General features: G+C 44.5%; 1 protein-coding gene across 1 annotated transcript; it reads left to right on the top strand.

Annotated features, from left to right (window-relative positions):
- The first annotated feature begins 19,129 nt into the window (after positions 1-19,129).
- On the top strand, positions 19,130-20,065 carry LOC142302941 (olfactory receptor 11L1-like). The gene has a single exon (XM_075344044.1). The coding sequence runs from the start codon at positions 19,130-19,132 to the stop codon at positions 20,063-20,065; it is 936 nt and encodes a 311-aa protein (XP_075200159.1).
- The last annotated feature ends 2,409 nt before the right edge of the window (positions 20,066-22,474 follow it).

Below are 22,474 nucleotides of genomic sequence, written 5' to 3'. Positions count from 1 at the left end.
CTTCGTCAGATTGGACTTATCTGCATGTAATCATGAAAAATGACAATAATCAGTATCACATAAGAGTGAGAGAACAATAACATAAACTCGAACAATGTAGAGGTACAATTGGGATGCAGCAAAAAAATTGCAACAAAGCAAGAAATGAAACACATGATACAAATGTTATAATACAGTACAAGGACAATATAGTAATGACAAATATGGGGTCAGAGTAGGCTTAGAAAGCTCTGGTACAAAAGAGATGTCAATCATAAAGTAACATGTGCAGTAGGTGTAGAGCTACACTATGCATGGCAGAGCTAATGGGTAGACTGACCTTAGAAAAAGAATGGAGAAAAAGTGGAGAAAAAGTGGAGAAAAAATGGAGAAAAAGTGGAGAAAAAGTGGAGAAAAAGTGGAGAAAAAGTGGAGAAAAAAATGGAGAAAAAGTGGAGAAAAAGTGGAGAAAAAGTGGAGAAAAAATGTAGAAAAAGTGGAGAAAAAGTGGAGAAGAAGTGGAGAAAAAGTGGAGAAAAAGTGGAGAAAAAGTGGAGAAAAAAATGGAGAAAAAGTGGAGAAAAAATGGAGAAAAAAATGGAGAAAAAGTGGAGAAAAAGTGGAGAAAAAGTGGAGAAAAAGTGGAGAAAAAATGGAGAAAAAAATGGAGAAAAAGTGGAGAAAAAGTGGAGAAAAAATGGAGAAAAAGTGGAGAAAAAGTGGAGAAAAAATGGAGAAAAAGTGGAGAAAAAGTGGAGCACCCTTTGGTGCCTTTCATGTGGCACTAAGGGGTGCTTAGCTTTGTATTTAGGCAAAAAAATAAAAAAAAAAATGACGTAGGGTTCCCCCTAGTTTTGTAGCCAGCTAGGGTAAAGCAGACGGCTGCAGACCACAGCTGGCAACCTCACCTTGGCTGGTAATCCAAAACTGAAGGCACCCCACGCTGTTATTTTAAATTAAATAAATAATTAAAAAAAAAAAACACGTAGGGGTCCCCCCAAAATTGGATCACCAGCCAAGGTAAAGCAGACAGCTGGGGTCTGATATTCTCAGACTAGGGAGGTCTATGGTTATTGGACTCTCCCCAGCCTAAAAATAGCAGGCCGCAGCCGCCCCAGAAGTGGCGCATCCATTAGATGCGCCAATCCTGGTGCTTCGCCCCAGCTCATCCCGCGCCCTGGTGCGGTGGCAAATGGGGTAATATATGGGGTTAATACCAGATGTGTAATGTCACCTGGCATCAAGCCCTGGGGTTGGTGAGGTCAGGCGTCTATCAGATACCCGACATCACCAACCCAGTCAGTAATAAAAAAAAATAGACGACATTTTTATTTGAAAAAACACTCCCCAAAACATTCCCTCTTTAACCAATTTATTAGAATGAAAAACAAATCCAGGTCTGGTGTAGTCCATGGGGTTGCCATGACGATCCACACTGTCCCAGTCAATGAAGAACAGAATATTCCCCATTGGCTGGGAGAGCAATGCAGTGACCTGAGCTAACATCAATGGGTCAGCCCAGGTCACTGCAGGGCATGACAAGTGCTGCTGTCAGCGAGGTACATTACCTGCACTGATCTCCTGCACTGCTGACAGCACCTGTCACTGAGTTCAATGACCGCCGCCTTCACAGCCAAGTATCGCGAAAGGCCCGTGACGTCACCGCTAGTCAGTCTCGGGTCGGAAGCGAGAGAAGGTGATGTGACAAGCGGCGGCCATGGAGGACAGTGACAGCGCTGAGGTCGGGATGGCGGGACTTCATCACCGCAGGTAAGCCGAGCGGGGCCATGTGGGTGTGTGTGTATGTGTGTGTGTGTGTGTGTGTGAGTGTGTGTGTACATGCCGCGGGCAGGAGGGGGCGGAGCGAGCTGAGCGGGGAAGTGTGGGCTTCCTGCACGTAACTAGGATAAACATCGGGTTACTAACCAAAGCGCTTTGCTTGGATACCCGATGTTTATCTTGGTTACCAGCTTCTGGCAGGCTGCCAGGATTGCTCCCTGCACACTGTAGCTGTAAAAAAGCCCTGCTTTTTGCTGCTAGAACCGTTCTCGAACGTATCTAGAACTATCGAATTTTAGCAAAAAGCTCGAGTTCTAGTTCGATCTAGAACACCCCCCAAAATCACTCGAACCGCGAACTGGAGAACCGCGAACAGCGCTCAACTCTAATAGTAACCCTAAAGCTTCAGAAATATAGTCCACTGTGAAACATCAGAGGTTAGAGAAAACGCCCGAATGGTGGGAGCAAATGTTTCTCACCCAATGAATGTGACAGTGCCAGAAATGCAGGCGACAGATTTCCTTAGAAGAAAAAAAATCATACAGTGACATGAAAATCGGTCACATAATTTTACTGTAGGTTCAGAAAAGGTCCAGGGAGAAATGCAGTTGAAGAGTGTCATGGGGCGGGAGTCTTGGGCAAGGGATTGACTCTGGACATCATGGCATGTTACATAACATTCCTAGTTCTTGGTGGGTATGAGAACTTTCAACATGACGGCTGGGAAACCCCTTGTATGTTGCATACTGTCACTATCAACAGCTGGCCAGTACCAAATGACAACTCACACTCACAAGGAGACCCACAGTTCACTTTAAATCAAAACTCTTTAATGAAGGGTTTATTCTTCTTCACATCTTTAAGTTCCAGATAGAATGCACATATGTTCCTGCAGATTTACTCAACATTAAAAGACAAAAAGTTGCCAGTAAACATTAAGGAATGAAAAGCAGGACCCTTCAGGAGAATGAACGTGTGACTGATGATCCCTCCCTGCTTTTATGTCTCACTCAAGGGGAGTGGACTCCCAATACCAATCCTGTTAGTAAAAAGAAAAAAAAAAACACAAACACACAAAAATCCTTTATTGTAAATAAAAAACAAACCAACACCTTCTTTCACCAATTTATTAATCCCCAAAACTCCCCAGCAGGTTCAGCATAATCTACATGGAGTTCAGAATGATCCTGGCTCTGCTGCTTTCAGAGCTTTCATCTGCACCCCCTTGAAGACGTCACGCATGACGAAACATGCATTGGGGCCATAGAGAAACAGTGCTGATTGGCTGCTACCCAGGTATGATCTCCAATGCTCCTACGCTATAATATCATAATGTGGACACTGTTTCTTTTGGGCTCCCTAGCGTTTAATTAACTTCTTAATATTTATACCGTATCGCTTGTGCACTACCCAGCTTTTTGCCAATATACCTGATAGGAATAATTACATCTGCAGATTAGAGTTATTCACATCCTGGGCAGTCTGTAATTTTTTACATAAACCTGTTATACCCTATAGAGGAAATACACCGTCTTTTCCTGCATTATGTGTTCTGAATAGTTTAATTTTCTTGAAATCAAAATAATCTATCATTTTATTTAATATTGTTGTCACTTTATCCTCATCCCTGTGACTTTGCCCTCAACTTGGGGGCGATTTTGAGATTTGCTTTCAAAATCTGCAGTGTTGGAAAATGTGACAACTCACTGCAGCTCTTGGGAAACACTGAGACCAGCTGGGGAACCGGCTGTGAGAAGTGGTGATGTCCATCAGGTCATAGTCCTCTTCTCACGGTACCAAGTGTGAATGCCGATGAACGTGCTGTCAGATTGCTGGACTGCTGAATTGTGGGATTCGGCTCCTCAGAAGTCCGTTAATCAAGCAGTCAGGTCACCAGAGCTCCACGCTGCCCTAAGTGGAAATTGAACCCTCCCTTTGCTCTCAGTGAAAGTGGAGCCCGCTGACAGATTGCTGAACTGTCAGATTGTGGGACATGCTAGAAGACAATATGTCAGCGGGTTCCACTTACACTGTGAGTAGTGGGTTAAACTTTCACTGAGGGCAAATAGAAGCCACGAGTGTGAACTACGGTAACATGACTGCCAGATTGCTGGACTTCTGAGATAGTTTTCCCACAATCCGGCAGTCATGTTACCATCACACTGGGGGCTTCCTGCTGCCCTTAGCAAAAGTTGAACCTGCTGCTTTCATTGAAAGTGGAACCCGGCACTGGATTAATGGAATGTTGTATTACAGGACATGGACATTTGATACTCCGGCAGTGCGTTCTACTTTCACTGAGAGCAGCAGGGAACCACTATCGTGACCTCCGGTGACTTCATTGCAATACTGTTAAAGCAGGACACAGAGCCACAGCAGTTCGGCAACCCGGCAGCCAGGTCACTGAAGTTCAGACTCGAGGTCTCCCCCACTGCTCTCAGTGAGCTCAGTTGAAGCCACTGCCAGATTGACAGACTGATGTGCGGCCATGTTCCACAATCTGACAATTTGGAAGTCCAGTCACCGGAGGTCACACTCAGGGCTCCCTACCGCTCTCAGTGAAAGTTGAGCCCCTTGCTAGATTGCCATGTGGCCATGTCTTGCAATTCAACAGTCTGGCAATCTGGCAGATTGAGAGAAGAGAATTCAAATTTGACTCGGGGAGCCCTTATTATGAATTTAGGTGACCTCACTGCCGTATTATTGGACTGCTGTGTCACCATGTCCTGCAATCTGACAATCCGGCAGTCAGGTACCCGAGGTCACACTGGTGGCTCCTGCTGCTCTGAGTGAAAGTTGAACCCGCTTCCCTCAGTGAAAGTGGAATCTGGTGACGGATTGCCGTGCAGCCATGTCCCACAATGTGACAGTGTAGTTGAGTCTCGAGTGTGATCTCCAATCTGCCCGTTGCTGTGAGAGGTATATTTCAACTGATCAGATAAGCCAACATGTGGCAGGTAAGATTTGGGCTCAGCATGTTGCCAGTATCAAAGGGAGTAACAAAACCTATGACCTACCGGTGCATCATAATTTGTGAATGAGTTAAATGATGATCACTGAGCAATACATCCCATATTATATAGAATTCCATGTCGTTATATAAAGCTTATTATTATTACATATTATTCCTTTTTTTTCTGTATAGTACGGTTTTGTACTCTATAGCATCCTCTTGTGAACTATAGCACCATTTCTTAATAAATCTTCTATTAAATAAAGCAATCTCTGTGGTTATTTGGAGCAGAAGATGTGCACAGAGCACCTGATTGTTACTAATGTAACCTATCACATGAACTCTCAAAGTGAATCATGTGATATCTAAAATGATATATCATGTACTGAGGAGGTCCCGGGCCTCTAAACTGCCGGGGGCCTTGGCTACTCTTAATTCACCTCTTTCGGCCTGACATGTCTTTAATGATAAACGCCACACTCATCCCCCCTGACTGCCACCTTTTGTTATTCTCCATCTCACATATCCTTGCAGGTCACCTGGTGTTCTTATTGACATCTTCATCTTAAATAGAGTTGAGCGCGGTTCGCGGTTCTCCAGTTCGCGGTTCAAGTGATTTTGGGGGCTGTTCTAGATCGAACTAGAACTCGAGCTTTTTGCTAAAGTTCGATAGTTCTAGTTACGTTCGAGAACGGTTTAGCAGCAAAAAGCAGGGCTTTTTACAGCTACAGTGTGCAGGAGCCATCGCTGGCAGCCTGCCAGAAGCTGGTAACCAAGATAAACATCGGGTATCCAAGCAAAGCGCTTTGGTTAGTAACCCGACATTTATCCTAGTTATGTGTGCAGGAAGCCGACACTTCCCAGCTCAGCTCAGCTCGCTCCGCCCCCTCCTGCACGCGGCATGTATACATACATACACACACACACTCACATTCACCTGTCCCCAGCCATGAAGTCCATGACACTGACGTCCTCAGCGCCACATGACCCCGCTGGGCTCAACCCACTTCGCACTCCGCCGCCAGCACACATGGCTCCGCCCACCTGGCACTCTGCACACATGGTCCCGCTAGGCTCCGCCCACCTGACACTCTGCACACATGGTCCCGCTAGGCTCCGCCCACCTGGCACTCTGCACACATTTCCCCGCTAGGCTCCGCCCACCTGGCACTCTACACACATGGTCCCGTTAGGCTCCGCCCACCTGACACACTGCACACATAATCCTGCTAGGCTCCGCCCACCTGGAACTCTGCACACATGGTCCCGCTAGGCTCCGCCCACCTGGCACTCTGCACACATGGTCCCGCTAGGCTCCGCCCACCTGGCACTCTGCACACATGGTCCCGCTAGGCTACGCCCACCTGGCACTCTGCACACATTACCCTGCTAGGCTTCGCCCACCTGGCACTCTGCACACATGGTCCCGCTAGGCTCCGCCCACTTGGCACTCTGCACACATTTCCCTGCTAGGCTCCGCCCACCTGGCACTCTGCACACCTGGCACTCTGCACACATGGTCCCGCTAGGTTCCGCCCACCTGGCACTCTGCACACATGGTCCCGCTAGGCTCCGCCTACCTGGCACTATGCACACATTTCCCCGCTAGGCTCCGCCCACCTGGCACTCTGCACACCTGGCACTTTGCACACATGGTCCCGCTAGGCTCCGCCCACCTGGCACTCTGCACACATTTCCCCGCTAGGCTCTGCCCACCTGGCACTCTGCACACATGGTCCCGCTAGTCTCCGCCCACCTGGCACTCTGCACACCTGGCACTCTGCACACATTACCCCGCTAGGCTCCGCCCACCTGGCACTCTGCACACTTGGCACTCTGCACACATTACCCCGCTAGGCTCCGCCCACCTGGCACTCTGCACACTTGGCACTCTGCACACATTACCCCGCTAGGCTCCGCCCACCTGGCACAATGCACACATGGTCTCGCTCAGCTTACCTGCGGTGATGAAGTCCCGACCTCAGCGCTGTCACTGTCCTCCATGGCCGCCGCTTGTCACATCCCCTTCTCTCGCTTCCGACCCGAGACTGACTAGCGGTGACGTCACGGGCCTCTCGCGATACTTGGCTGTGAAGGTCATTGAACTCAGTGACAAGTGCTGTTAGTGTGCTGGAGATCAGCGCAGGTAATGTACCTCGCTGACAGCAGCACTTGTCATTCCCTGCAGTGACCTGGGCTGACCCATTGATGTTAGCTCAAGTCACTGCATTTCTCTCCCAGCCAATGGGGAACATCCTGCTCTTCTTTGACTGGGACAGTGTGGATCGTCATGGCAACCCCTTGGATTACACCAGACCTGGATTTGTTTTTCTTTCTAATAAATTGGTTAAAGAGGGAATGTATTGGGGAGTGTTTTTTTAAATAAAAATGTGTTTGTCATCTATTTTTTTTTATTACTGACTGGGTTGGTGATGTCGGGTATCTGATAGACGCCTGACCTCACCAACCCCAGGGCTTGATGCCAGGTGACATTACACATCTGGTATTAACCCCATATATTACCCCGTTTGCCACCGCACCAGGGCACGGGATGAGCTGGGGCGAAGCACCAGGATTGGCGCATCTAATGGATGCGCCACTTCTGGGGCGGCTGCGGCCTGCTATTTTTAGACTGGTTAGAGTCCAATAACCATGGACCTCCCTAGTCTGAGAGTATCAGACCCCAGCTGTCTGCTTTACCTTGGCTGGTGATCCAATTTTGGGGGACCCCTACATGTTTTTTTTTTTTAATTATTTATTTAATTTAAAATAACAGCGTGGGGTGCCCTCAGTTTTGGATTACCAGCCAAGGTGAAGCTGCCAGCTGTGGTCTGCAGGCTGCAGCCATCTGCTTTACCCTAGCTGGCTACAAAACTAGGGGGAACCCCACGTCATTTTTTTTTCATTTTTTTGGCTAAATACAAAGCTAAGCACCCCTTAGTGCCACATGAATGGCACCAAAGGGTGCAAAATTACAAAATGCACGAGAGTGGGACATTATGTGTCTTTCTGCCATTATAATGACAGAAAAGACTGATATGAAGTTTACAAGCACAAGAAAATCACCAGAGCGCTCTACGCTGTGACAAGCAGTAGAAAATGGCACTGGAGTGAACATGTGACCGCCTCATGTAGGTTGAAGCTATGGATCCTGGGTAAATTTATGTATTTTCCCTCCTTCAGTTTTTTTGCAGTACACAAAAAAAACAGAAGGCACACGGATGACAAACAGATGACATACGGACCGTCTACGGAACGGAAACGGATGCCACACGGATGCACCCGTGAAAAAAAGCGGACTGTTTTTTGCAGACCACAAAAATTGATCGGTCGTGTTAATGTAGCCTTATGCTGATCTGCCGTTTATAAACAGCAGGCAGAAATAAGTGAATAACGCCCCCCAAGCGTAAAGAAAATCTCCGAGGTTTCAGGGGGTAGCTGAGACCCTGGAGATCATGATTCAGGACGGTTTTTCCGGTCCCCGCTCACGTGATCACCGGTATACACCGTATACCAATGATCACGTTACAGTAAATGACAGTGTCGGTAAAAAATTATTTATCTCCCATCTGGCATGAACAAACATGATAAATCTCCTCCCCGGTCTCCTCCGGTCCCCCGGTGTCGCCAAAATGCCCCCCCTGATGCCCTCCCAGAAATCCAAGATGGCCGCGCGCACAGCAGCGCGCCGGCCGCATTCACCCTACTCCTCTGATTTCTGTCGCATGTGCCATGACACATGCGACAGAAAACTCCTCCCCAGGCCCTGCCAGGTCACCCCCTAGAACCCCACCGGTGTTCCCCGGTGTCCCACAGTACCTGTGCAGCATTGATCCCCCCACGGCCCTCTCCTTCACAATAGACGCTGCCGCATGCACAGAGCGGCTGTCAGCTCAGCTTCCTGTGTTCAGACACAGTGAGTGGTGGTTATGCATCTGTAAGGTAAATTGGCGGCACGGTGACTCAGTGGTTAGCACTGCAGTCTTGCAGCGCTGAGGTCCTGGGTTCAATTCCCACCAAGGACACCATCTGCAAGGAGTTTGTATGCTCTCACCCGTGTTTGTGTGGGTTTCCTCCGGGTACTCCGGTTTCCTCCCACACTCCAAAGACATAAAGCGCTATGGAATTAATAACGCTATATAAATGAATAAATTATTATTATTACTGCAATGCCCTGCTCATGAGGTAGGAACATAATTGATCAGGAGAGCTATATACTACATTTCCAAATGGAGGGATTTGCTTTTATAATTTCCCTGCTGAACGACTACCAAACATGAAAGTCCATTATACGCCACAAGAAAACACATCTAAATAGCGAGCTCTGTTGTTAAGTATTCATTTAGCTGGATAACTGGACTTAAAGGGGTATTCCATCTCCAAGATCCTATCCCCAATATATAGTAGGTGGAATAGCAATAATATCAGCAAATACCAATATTTGGAAATGTAGAATAGTTCTCCTGATTAGGCATGCCCTTACCTCATGAGCAGGGCATTGCAGCTTTGGTAGCAACCATTACGACATGGACTCTGCTGCTGTGGACCCGGGGAGAGTGAGTGTAGATTCATTGCACCCACACTCCTCACATGAAGGGTCTGCAGTCCTAGAAAATGGGGGATACGTCCCCTGAGTGTCTCCACCCCATATTCTAGACAGTCCAGAGTCGTCGTGGGACCCCTTTATTTTTTTTCTTACAATAAATTGGTGAAAGAGAGAATGTTTTGGGGGCTGTTTTTTCAAATAAATTTTCTTTTGTCGATTTTTTTTTGTTAGTACTGACAGTTTATGATGTTGGGTATCTAATAGATGCCATGACATCACAAACTGCTGGGCTTGATCTCAGGTGACTTTACAGCTAGTATCAACCCGATTTATTATCCCGTTTGCCACTGCACCAGGGCATGGGATGAGCTGGGGTGAAGCGCCAGGATTGGCGCATCTAGTGGATGCGCCATGTCTGGGGTGCCTGCGGCCTGCTATTTTTAGGCTGTAAAGGCCCAATAACTATGGACCTTCCCACCCTGAGAATACCAGACCACAGCTGTCCGCTTTACCTTGGCTGGTGATCCAATTTGGGGGGGACCCTACTTTTTTTGTGTAATTATTAATATTTATATAATAATTATAAAAAAAGAGCCTGGGGGGACCTCCACATTAGATCCCCAACCACGGTAAAGCTGCCAGCTGTGGTTTTCAGGCTACAGCCGTCTGCTTTACCCTAGCTGGCTATCAAAAATGGGGGGATCCAACGTCATTGTTTTTTTAACTATTTTTTAAATAGAAAAAATTAATGGGCTTCCCTGTATTTTGATTGCCAACCAAGGAAACGGCAGGCAGATGGGAATGGCAACCCATAGCTGTCTGCTTTATCTGCGCTGAGAATCAAAAATACCGCGGAGCGCTACGTCATTTTTTCTAAAGATTTATTTTTACAGCACTGTGATGTCCAGCAATCAAAATACAGGGAAGCCCATTTTGTTTTTAGTTATTTAAATAAATAATTAAAAAAAATATATATGGGCTCCCGCTGCATTTTTTATATTGCTAGCTAAGGGTAATCCAAGCAGCTACTGGCTGCTAACCCCCACTGCTTGGTGTTACCTTCACTGGCAATGGAAAATCCAGGGAAGCATTTTTTATTTTTTTGCCAAAAAACTACAAAAAAAGGACGTGAGCTTCGCCATATTTTTGTATGCTAGCCAGGTATAGCAGGCAGGTGCTGGAAGAGTTGGATACAGCGCCAGAAGATGGCGCTTCTATGAAAGTGCCATTTTCTGAGGTGGCTGCAGACTGCAATTCACAGCAGTGGGGCCCAGAAAGCTCAGGCCAACCTGTGCTGCGGATTCCAATCCCCAGCTGCCTAGTTGTACCTGGCTGGACACAAAAATGGGGCGAAGCTTACTTCATTTGTTTCTAATTATTTCATGAAATTCATGAAATAATAAAAAAAAGGGCTTCCCTTTATTTTTGGTTCCCAGCCGGGTACAAATAGGCAACTGATGGTTGGGGGCAGCCGTACCTGCCTGCTGTATCTGGCTAGCATACAAAAATATGGCGAAGCCCACATAATTTTTTCAGGGGGCAAAAAACTTCTGCATACAGTCCTGGATGGAGTATGCTGAGCCTTGTAGTTCTGCAGCTGCTGTGTGTCTGTATGGAGAAGAGCAGACAGCAGCTGCAGAACTACAAGGCTCAGCATACTCCATCCAGGACTGTATGCAGAAGTTTTTTGCCCACCAAAAAAATGACGTGGGCTTCGCCATATTTTTGTATGCTAGCCAGGTACAGCATGCAGCCACGGGCTGCCTCCAACCCCCAGTTGCCTATTTGTACCCGGCTGGGAACCAAAAATATAGGGAAGTTCGTTTTTTTTTAATTATTTCACTTATTTCATGAAATAATTAAAAAACAAATGACGTGGGCTTTGCCCCATTTTTGTGTCCAGCCGGGTACAACTAGGCAGCTGGGAATTGGAATCCACAGCACAGGTTAGCCCGAGGTTTCTGGGCGCCTCTGCTGCGAGTTGCAGTCCGCAGCAGCCCAAGAAAATGGCGCTCTCATAGAAGCGCCATCATCTGGCGCTGTATCCAACTCTTCCAACAGCCCTGAAGCCGGGTGGCTTGCTGGGTAATAATGAGTTAATACTAGCTTTGTTTTACTAGCTAGTATTAAGCCAGAGATTCTTAATGTCAGGCACGTTTGACCCAGCCATTAAGAATCTACAATAAAGGGTTAAAAAAAAGACACCACACAGAGAAAAAATACTTTAATAGAAATAAATACACAGACACATTAGAGGCTCCATCTTTATTACCCCCTGTCAGCCCTCCACGATCCATGGTCTTGTTTTTCTCGTTCAACAAATGCAGCTCTGCTCCATCACTGCTGCATGGGGGAAGACGCTGCTTCCCGTGCAGCCTTCACTCCGTGAGAGATCAGTGCTGCTGGCTGTTAGCGGTAACAGCGGTATCGCTGACAGACGCGTTACCATAGCAACAGTGCTCCGATCATGTGATTCCCGGAGCCGAGGTTAGCGGTGACGTCACCGCTAACTGCGTTGCTATGGCAACTGTGATCTCCGTTAATGACCGGCTGTGTCAGCCGGTCCCTAACAGAATGGGGAGTTGACCGTGTGCTAGAGCATGTTGCCGGTACACGGCGATACACAAATGTGCACCGTGTACTGGAGAGTGCAATGACAGGACCTAGGACAGGACATGACGTCAAAGCCATGTGACCAGTCTGTAGTTAATGAGATAATAGCCACGTGACTGGTCACATGGCTATTTTGACGACGTCACGGAAGGTCCTGTCAGTGCTGGTTATCGGGAGGACGCAGCGATCATCGGAAGGAATAGTGACAAGAAACAGAGTGCAGGACGCATCGCGGGCACCGGTAAGTGTTATGGCAATGTTTATTAACTGTATGTGTATATTTATAATTCGTTTTTATGTGTTTGTGATTGCCTCCCATTATTTCCTATTGGTTCGAGTTCGGTTCGTCGAACGTTCGCCGAACCGAACTCGAACGGGACCTCGGTTCGGCGAACCGAGCTCGAGCCGAACCGCGGCTCGTTCGCTCATCTCTAATCTTAAACACACCCTTATGTATGAGTATTAATTTTTTTATTTTCAGTTGATGTTTGGAGTTTGCCGTTAACCTGTTTCTTCTGTTTCCATCATTTTCTCAAACTTCTACAAAAATAATAATTTGCATTGGTGGCTGTTTCATTCATTGTTTGCTGCAAGCATTACAACCTGTCATGAGAACCTGCTCACGTTAGTGGCATCTTCAGCTGGTTAACCTCCTGTTTACTGAAAATATTTTGAATATTCTTTATTGTGCATGCCCACGATCAGTGTTTGCAGCGTTTTTGATGTAGCATGCTTCAGCTGCGTCCAAAAGGCTGCATTGTACAGTACAAGCACAGTGGATGGGATTCCCAGAAATTCTGTGCCCACTGCGTTTGTCTTTTCCACAGCAAACACTGACCTGCAGTGCATCTTTCCAGACCGCCGCATGTCAATTGCTTGCTGAGAATTTGCATACAGCCTCTGTAGGCAGAACGCAGCAAGGAGACAGCAGCGCACTGAACTCTGATCATTGGTACGGGCAGCTCTGCGGTCTCTTGCATTCCCCTGCGGTGGAGACACGTCGACCCGCAGGTCAGGACCCGCTGCATCCAAGACACAGTGAGTCCTGATCATGTGCAAATACCCTAAGACCCTTCTTATTATGTTATCTTCTGTATATTCTGTAACCTCCCTCTGTTTCCTTGCTTTACTATTAGCATTGCTAACTGTTATTGGAGTTGATTCCTATTTTGTAGCTTCCTGATGTAACTTTCTTTACTTACATTTATGTGCTACTTTAGATCTGCCATTTTCCGCTCCTTTTGTCCTCCTGGTTCTATGGCTTCCAGGTAGTCTTGCCTTGATTATTTGAGCTGTTCTTGTTGTATGGTGGCAATTGTTGATGTTTTTGTGTCTGTGAAATGGTGTGGCCTGGATTCATGGGGCTCACTTTGCTGCATCTTTAAGGCTAAAAAAAGTTAGGGACTCACTGATACGTTCATCATGATGTGGCAGAGGTCTTCATAAAGTCTGTTCCGAATGTTAAACCAAGAATCTCATGTTCAGGTACATATACAGTCCCTGACAGATCTGTCGCTTATCCATGTTATGTAAATAAAAGCTTATAACCTGACTTTAAATTCATCCATTGGTTTTATAAATTACTCTTTTGAAAGCTGAAACCCTCCCAAATTTGGTTAAGGTTATGAAAAAAAAGTTGCTGCAAAGCTGAAATATTGGTCATTTAATCAACACAGAAAAGTCAGATTTTGGTAAGACAAAAGTTTTGTCGCCCACAGATAGTAATGTGAAATTCAAACAAATAATTAACTTCTAATGCAAAGATATGTTGCATAACATTGGTGAATAAAGTTTTGGTGCTATTAGAGCCATATTTAATATGTGGTTCAACAATGATTCATGCAATTTATTGATGAATTCATCAGGAATAGCAAACAATGCAGTCTTACATGCCTCCCAGAGATCATCTAGATTCTTTGATTTTGTCTTCCAAGCTTCCTCTTTCCTACCCCAAACATTGTCAATGATTTTCATGTCTGGTGACTGGGATGGCCAGTCCTTGAGCACCTTGATCTTCTTTGCCAGAAGGAACTTTGTTGCAGAGATGGATGTATGAGATTGAGCACCATCTTGCTGCAGAATTTGACCCTTTTTATGATTGGGAATGTAAGAAGTAGCTAATACTTTATTATTTATTATTTTAGGCTATTGATATTGCCCTTCACCTTGCAAATGTTTCGTACAACCCCATACTGAATATAACCCCAGACAATGATCTTTCCACCACCAAACTTAAATGTTTTTTGGATCCATACGGGCTCCAGTAGGTCTCCGGCAGTATTTGCAGTGGCTGTGGTGTAACTCAACTGAAGATTCAACAGAGAAATCTACTTTCTGCCACTTTTCCAGCGTCCATCTGTTTAGCAGGCTATAGGACTTGGCAAAAACCACACGGTTTTTTAATTGCCTTTTGTTTAGTTCTCACTTTTGGGCACTGATTCAACCATGGAGGCTGTTATGATCCGATGTTAAATGACTATAATGAGAATGAGCACAATCCACCAGAGTCGTAGGTAAATAAGTGCCGACCACAAGCCCTGAACTTAACACCACACTAGAAGTAGCTGGGCAGCATGCCTAAAAACCTAGATGCGTCAAACCCATCCAGAGGACTACATAACCCACAAGGCAGAAAGTAGAAAAGAAACTATCTTGCCTCAAAGCAGATTTCCCCAAAGAGAATAGGCAGCCACCCACATGAATAGACTGTGAGCGAAGACGAAAAGACATACACTGTAAGAGCAAGATGGAGCAAAGAGAGGCCACACTATACTAAACACAAAAGACAGGATAGGGAACTCTTGCGGTCAGCATGAAAAACCCTATCAAAACTTCCTACACGGAATGTGCAAAAAAGAAGAGTAATCTAATACTTGCACGTTCACAATCTGTACAAGGCTCTGGTGAAACTGTGGGAGAAAAAAACTAACAATTACCCTGCCGACTAACCCTTGCTAAAAAAAAATAGCAAAGACTGACTAGGAAGAAAGTTCTTCCTTATCTGAAGCCACAAACAAAACAGAACACAATACAAAAATCCTTCAGAGATAATTCACAGAAGCAATAAGAAAACAACACACAAAAAGTATGAAGCAAAACCAAGAACTTAGCTTGATGGGGGAAGAAAGAGGGACAAGAGACAGACTCCTATAGTTTCTGGAATTTCAGATAACTGGCAGAGATAAACAGCCAGAACATGCCTACATCCAAAAACGAGCTGCAAACCAGGTGTGTAGAACTGGGGAACATAATCTAACCACTAACCTCAGCGACCACAGGAGGGAGTCCAAGAGGGGAACTCCACCAGACAGTATTCACAACAGGAGGCCATTTCAAGACAGAATCCTACAAACTGTTCTAGTTGACACAGGGACTTGAGGTGATGAGGCCTGTTGGAGCTCTGCTGCAGTGGAAGTGGGGCTGGCTTTTGATTTTCTAACCAACAAACGTTCCTCCTGAGCTTTTGTCTTGCGGGATCTGCCGGACCGGGGCTTGTAAAAAACATCTCTAGTCTCTTCAAATCTTTTTTTAATTCTTTGTACTTGACGCTGAGACACATTAAAGGTGCCAGCCACCTCTGCAGTGGATCTGGTCTTCAGCCTCTTTATAATCAAGGCTTTGGTCGCAGGGTGGATTTTGGGCATGTTGTCAGAGGTCAAGTTGCAGTTCAAGTGAAGGTCTGGGGTGCTGGGTTTCTTCTTATACACACCCACTAATTAACCGATCATTTAGTGAGCACAGGTGAGGATGTAAACTAGAATTGGGTGCATTATATGACAAGCCGACACAACTTTTGTCTTGCCAAAATCTGACCTTTCTGTGCTCATTAAATGATCGATATTTCAGCTTTGCAGCAACTTTATTTTTATAACTTAAACCAAATTTGGGAGGGTTTAAGCTTTCAAAAGAATAATTTATAAAACCAATGGATGATTTTAAAGTCAGGTTATAAGCTTTAATTTACATAACATAAGCGACAGAACTTCTGTCAGGGAGTGCACGTTTGCCAAGTGCAAAGATCAACTTATAATTTTTGGATGCATGGTCCATGTCTCTTTTTTCTACATCTTTGGTATATTGCCTTGATTATGTGTCTGCAGTCTAGAATAACCTCTAGTCAAAGTCCTCATGACTAGGGTTGACCAGATCTCGACTGCAAAAGTTCAGATCCGCGCAGTTTCAATGCTCTCTGGCTGTTGGACTCAGGCGCGGGTTTCCGGGTGCAAAATCCGCATTCGGCAATTAAAGTAAAAATAAAGAAAATAAAAAATAAGTGAGAGTTTCATACTTACCAAGACTCGGTGTCATGACGGCACACTGCTTCCGGGTCGTACATTCACTTCTTGTACTGTATAGTCGCAAACACACAGCTTTCCATGTTTTTCCACCCACCAGCCATCCTCTTGTCTGTCATTGGTTCCAGGCTGATGCGCCCCCCAGCCTGTGACAGTCATCGCTTATCGTGGCTCAGTAATAGGCTACACTCAGAGCTGGCAGTCTTCTCTAAGGCAGCTCGCTGTGAGATGTAGCAAAGCTGGATGTGTTGCCATGGGACATCAAATGGATTACGTCGGAGCTGGAGGGCTGTGTTGGGAGTTAATTAAGTCGTGAAGGAGGGTGTGTGTTTTGTATATTATTCCAAATAAAGGATTTTTCTGTGTTTTTGTTTATTTACGTTCACTAACAGGTTTGTGATTCAGGTATCTCATAGACGCCTGTGCCATCACGATCCTAGGGTTTAGTAGCAGCTATGCACTGATATTAACTTCTCATTACCCTAATTGCCACAGCTCCAGGTCAAAGGGAAGGGCAGGTAATGTACCGAGATGGTCACATCTAATAGATGTGGAAATACCGGGCAGCTGCGGGCTGGAATATACCAGCCCTCAGCCAGCATTATCATGGCTGTGGATGAAAATTAGGGGGGACCGCACGTCGGGGATTTTTTAAAATTATTTATTTAAATAATAATAATAAAAAAACCGCATGCGGTTTTTCTTAAGCTGCAGTCACAGCTGCGAGGGACTCCCGCGAGTCTGACATCGCAGCACAGCTGCACACTTCTGCATGTGTTTTTAGGTACATGCACGCTCATGTTCAGAGACCGGCAGGCTGTGCCGGGTGATGTCATCACAGACCCGCACGAGTCTGAAATTACCGACACAGCAGCACTCTTCTGATAGGAGCGTGCATGTGTTTCTAGTCGATTTCAGCATCAAATGTGCACCTCCTGGCAACCAAAACGTGGCAAAAATTGCAGCAAAAAAATGAGTCAAAACACTGTTTTTTGCGAGGATGTGTAGATTGGATGCAGTAATATGGTGTAAAAATTTCAGCACCAAATTTGCATCCCTTGGCCCAAAAATGGAAAAAAAAAAACATCAACATTTCTGTCAGCAGGTGGAAATTTGGTGCTGAAATCTGGTGCAGACGATTTCAGCACTAAGTGCTCCCACCAAAAATTGCAGCAAAAAAATGAGGCAAAACTCCACAGTTTTTTGCCAGGAGGTGTACACTGGATGCGGGAATATGGTGTAAAAATTTCAGCACCAAATTTGCATCTCTTGGCCAAAAAAACTGTGATTTTCTGCTAGGGGATGCAGGTCTGTGAACTCAGTCACCTCCACTTGAGGTCAAGTTACCTGCAATCACAGGTGAAGGACCATGGGAACCTCCAGCTGTGACTGCAAATGACCTGAGTGACGTCACCGCTGATTGCACAGCTCATTCATTCTCTGGTGCTCACGGAGAGCGGCTGTCCTCTCTCTGTGATATTCAGATGTAGCAGAGCTGAAGCGGCGTGGGACCTCGTGTAAATTACGCCGGACCAGGAGGGTGTGTTGGGGGTTAATAAAGTGGTGAAGGAGGGTGCATTTGTAGTTTATTCCAAATAAAGGATTTTTCTCTGTGTCTTGTTTATTTACAGTAATTTACAGGTTTGTGATGCAGCTATCTCATAGACACCTGTGCCATCACAAACTCAGGGTTTAGTAGCGGCTGTGCGCTGCTATTAACCTCCCATTACCCCGATTGGCATTGCATCTGGCCACTGGGAAGAGTCGGTATCGCACCGGTATTGTCACATCTTATAGATGTGGCAATACAAGGCGGCTGCGGACTGGAATACCAGCCCCCAGCCGGTGTTATTATGGCTGGGGATGAAAATTGGGGGGGAGCCGCACATGTTTTTTTTAATATTTATTTAAAAAAAAAATAAAAAGCGCATGCAGTTTCTCTTAGACCGGAATCACACTTGGGAGGGACTCGCGAGAGTCTGCCATGGCAAAGCCTCGCACGTGTGACCGATTGTTTTATTTCATTTTTTTACCATGATACTGGCACGCAGCCACTTGTACTGCTTTCCCCACCCACCGGCCATCCTGCTGCCTGTGATTGGTTGTAGTCAGGTGACATGCTGCCATGCCAGTCAGGATGGGGGTGAGTCTAACTGCAACCAATTACATGCGCCGGTGGGCGGGCAAAGTAGTGAATATTGAATTGTCGGCTTCGGAAGGTAAAAGCATGACCCGGAAGGAGTGTGCCGCCATGACACAGCCTAAGTGAGTATACCGCGCGCGTTCCTGCCTCCATATCCCCTCCACAGACATTTTTAATCTCCGGATTCTGGTTCCCATTGACTTATATGGGCACCGGATTCCGGAGCGGATCGGACTTATTTTTAAATCTATCAGTGATCCACCGTTTCCGGTTTTTGGGGAGTTCAATCAGCTCTACTCGTGACAAAACTTTAACACTCTTGGTTATTATTATATTTTACATTCTCTACAACTTTTAAAGAATATTTCACTAGATATTATAAATAAAAATATATGACTTTTTTTAAATTTACATTCTGTAATTACCTTAACAAAGAGGACTCATGAGACGTTGGCAACAAGGTCTTCCCAGACTTGTCTCACCGGGATGTTGCCTATTACTTAGTACATAAATACCTCAGATTTCCACTATGGTTCAGATTCATGTGTCTGATGATGAAATAGCAGGACGCTGATGATATCTATTGCACCCGAAATTCTGAGCAGAGAAATATTTGATGTAGATGTTACATAATGTGTAATGAAGTGGGATGAAGATTCTTTTCAAATGGAAATATATTAATGGGAAAAACAATCAATTATGTAACTAAGAAGCATTTCAATAAAAAAATAGCTTCAGCCAGACACATTCATCTTTCATTTTTTTTTTTTTTTTTACATCATTCATTGGAGAACATCTCTTCATAATGTATTCCATATAAAATGCAGGAGAACAATCTGACTACTGTGACTGAATTTTTCATTTTAGGATTTCAGACCAGTTATCATTTAAGAATTTTCCTCTTCTGTCTTTTCTTTATTATTTACTGTGTGACAATAAGTGGAAATCTCCTGATCATCGCCCTGGTGTCCACCAGCAAGATCCTCCACAGTCCGATGTACTTCTTCATCTCACAACTGTCCATCAGTGACATCTTGGTGATCTCAGATATTGTCCCCAACTTGCTCAATCTTCTGATGAATAATGGAGGAACCATCACTGTTAGTGAATGCATCACTCAATTTTATTTCTTCTGTGCCTCAGAAGGATTTGAATGTTTTCTCCTCGCTGTGATGTCTTATGACCGGTATGTGGCCATCTGTAATCCCCTCCGTTACTCCTCCATTATGACTAACGGATATTGTCTGATATTGTCTATCACATGTTGGGTTTATGGATTTTCTATCACTTTGATTTACATTTCAAAAATGACAGATCTCATTTTTTGTGGTTCAAACACCATTGACTATTTATTCTGTGACATTCTTGTGTTGCTAGAACTTTCCTGTTCTGACATCTTTATCATTCAATTAGAAATGTATGTTTTGGCCATTCTAACGGTTATAATCCCAACTTCATTCATTGTAGTATCCTATATTTATATAGTTTGGTCTGTCCTGAACATTTCATCCAGTACCGGTAGACAAAAAGCCTTCTCCACCTGCAGCTCCCACCTCACCGTGGTCTCCATATTCTACTGGACCATGTTCAGTGTATATGTTGTTCCAACCAAAGATCAATCATCGACGATCAGTAAAGTCCTATCACTGCTATACACTGTGTTCACTCCTTTCATCAATCCTATAATATACAGCCTAAGGAATAAAGATATTAAGAAAGCCGTACAGGATACACTTCATAAGAGGCTAATCTGGTAATTTGACCAGACTGTTATTATTGGCCAAAATGAAAACTACTACTGCTAATAATATTCATTGATTGATAATATTATACTGAAGAACTGCAAAAGGTATAAAACAACTATATATACAACTTGGATTGTTTACAAAAAAGCATTTGACTCACTGCCACTCAGTTGGATCATTAAGTGTCTGGACGTTATTGAGGTTTGTAAAAATATTTGCAGATTCAATCCAGTTCACCACTGCGCAACCAGCTCTATCCTCTCCTATTGTACCCTCACCAATTCCATGTAGACTGTGAGCCCTTGTGGGCAGGGTCCTCTCCCCTTCTGTAGACTGTGAGCCCTCGCGGGCAGGGTCCTCTCTCCTCCTGTAGACTGTGAGCCCTCGCGGGCAGGGTCCTCTCTCCTCCTGTAGACTGTGAGCCCTCGCGGGCAGGGTCCTCTCTTCTCTCGTACTAGTCTGTTTTGTACTGGTAATGATTGTTGTACTGTTTTTTATGTATACCCTTTTTTACTTGTAAAGCGCCATGGAATAGCGCAACAATAATAATAATAATAATAATAATAATAATAATGCAATGGAACAGCAAAAAACTGAGTTATTTAGGATAATTCACAGAAAAGGAAATACATTCAAAAGAAGAGAAAAAAAACACGAGAAAAAATCATCAGCCAACAAAGGTCAAATGGCAAATGCACTAGCAGGATGCAGCAGATCCTCCATTAAAAAGGTAGGGGTAACACAGGTGCAGAATACCGATGAGACAACCACTCACAACCTACCATATCATGGAAAGGGTGGTTGTTGGTATTAAACATGCAGACAGATTGGGTTTGCATAGGGCGCCAGTCACACAGGCACAGGGTGTTAACAATGTCCGGCTCACAGCCTAATGATGATGCCCATACCATTTGATGAGGCGGGCTGCCCAGCAATATATAATTGCACACCACAGGACAGACACCCCAAAGGGCACAACTTCATCCTGCAGAATTTTGTGCAATATAATGATATAAAAAGATATTAATAAAGTGAGGTATTGGTCCATTGTTTGGCCAAAATGCCTAACCCAATCGTCAAGGCTCCTCGCTCTTACGAGTCCCTACACTATATTCAAAATAATTCCTAGAAAAATACATAAATTAAACACCCAATAAAAAATTGGCGGAAAAAAATAAAGAAAAAGCTGCATACATACCCAATTGAGTCATCCAGTATGTACCAAAGTTATAAATGTGTAGAAGAGACCTGGGAGAAGATTTTGTTGGAGATATGTTTGACTCTCATCGGGAGCCCTGAAGAATTCAGGCAGTGTTGAAAGCTAAAGGTAGATTTACAAATTACTAAAGAAATAATAAAACTGTTACTATAGATTTTTAGGAGCAAAACAGTAACAATGCAGTCGCTAGACAAGAATCTGCATAACTAATTATATGCTAAATAGTTGAAAGTCACATTTATGTATGAGATAGCCAAGATATAGAGCCCGAAAATCAAAATTTGAAAACATTGTTACCATTTTGCGTTTCTCTGCATAGTTAACATAATTAAAATCATGATCTCCTATGAACACAAACTAAACACTGCCTTTCACAGGAGAATTGTAATGACAGACCCGGGATGTGCACATGCAATTTCAAGTCCTATGCAAATTCCTGGTAAATTTCACTGTCAGAGATTGACAGCTACATTTAACAAGTTAACAGCCACAGAGGAGCTCTGCTTCACCAATGGCAGTGAAAGTCACGTGATCTCTGATCAAATCAGTTATCCTCTGCACGGAAAGATTTGGGCTTGGCCAGTGAGCTTACAATAAAGCCCCTTTGATATACATGTATATCACAAGTTATGAAGGGGTTAATATTGAACCATTTGCAAAGGTTTTTTTTTATTTGGTTCATTATTGTGTTGTGTTGTGAAGCACATTGTGTCCGGTTTGCCCATTAGATAGCCTACATGCTGTGTTCAGAAACCAAACGTACATCATTGGGGCACTAGTATAGGTGGAAAAGAGGACGATAAACTTAAAATTAGAAATATACTCGGGACTACAGAACAGGCGAAGGATTTGATTATTCTGGTTACAAATAAACTGAGCAGCAGCACTCAATATCAGAAAGCAGCAGCAAAAGCAAACAAGATTTTAGGGTGTATAAACCCAACTTGCCAGGGACATAACTTTTTTTTTACTTTCCCATCCCTATAGCCTTATGAGGACGTGTTTTTTTGTGGATTTTTATGTTTATATGACTTTATTCATGTTACCATGTGATGGGCTTCTTAATGGGTGTTATAAATTCAATCACTCTTAACAGGAGATGCAAAGTTAACAGCGTTTTTGATGTAGCATGCTTCAGCTGCGTCCAAAAGGCTGCATTGTACAGTACAAGCACAGTGGATGGGATTCCCAGAAATTCTGTG

The sequence above is a fragment of the Anomaloglossus baeobatrachus genome, chromosome 4, assembly GCF_048569485.1.
Source record: "Anomaloglossus baeobatrachus isolate aAnoBae1 chromosome 4, aAnoBae1.hap1, whole genome shotgun sequence".
NCBI classification, from domain to species: Eukaryota; Metazoa; Chordata; class Amphibia; order Anura; family Aromobatidae; genus Anomaloglossus; species Anomaloglossus baeobatrachus.
Note: the sequence above shows the minus strand (reverse complement) of the source record. Positions and strands in the feature narration are given on the sequence as shown.

Excerpts from the sequence above, each read along its gene's own strand:
- LOC142302941 (XM_075344044.1), top strand. The coding sequence starts at position 19,130 with ATGCAGGAGAACAATCTGACTACTGTGACTGAATTTTTCATTTTAGGA.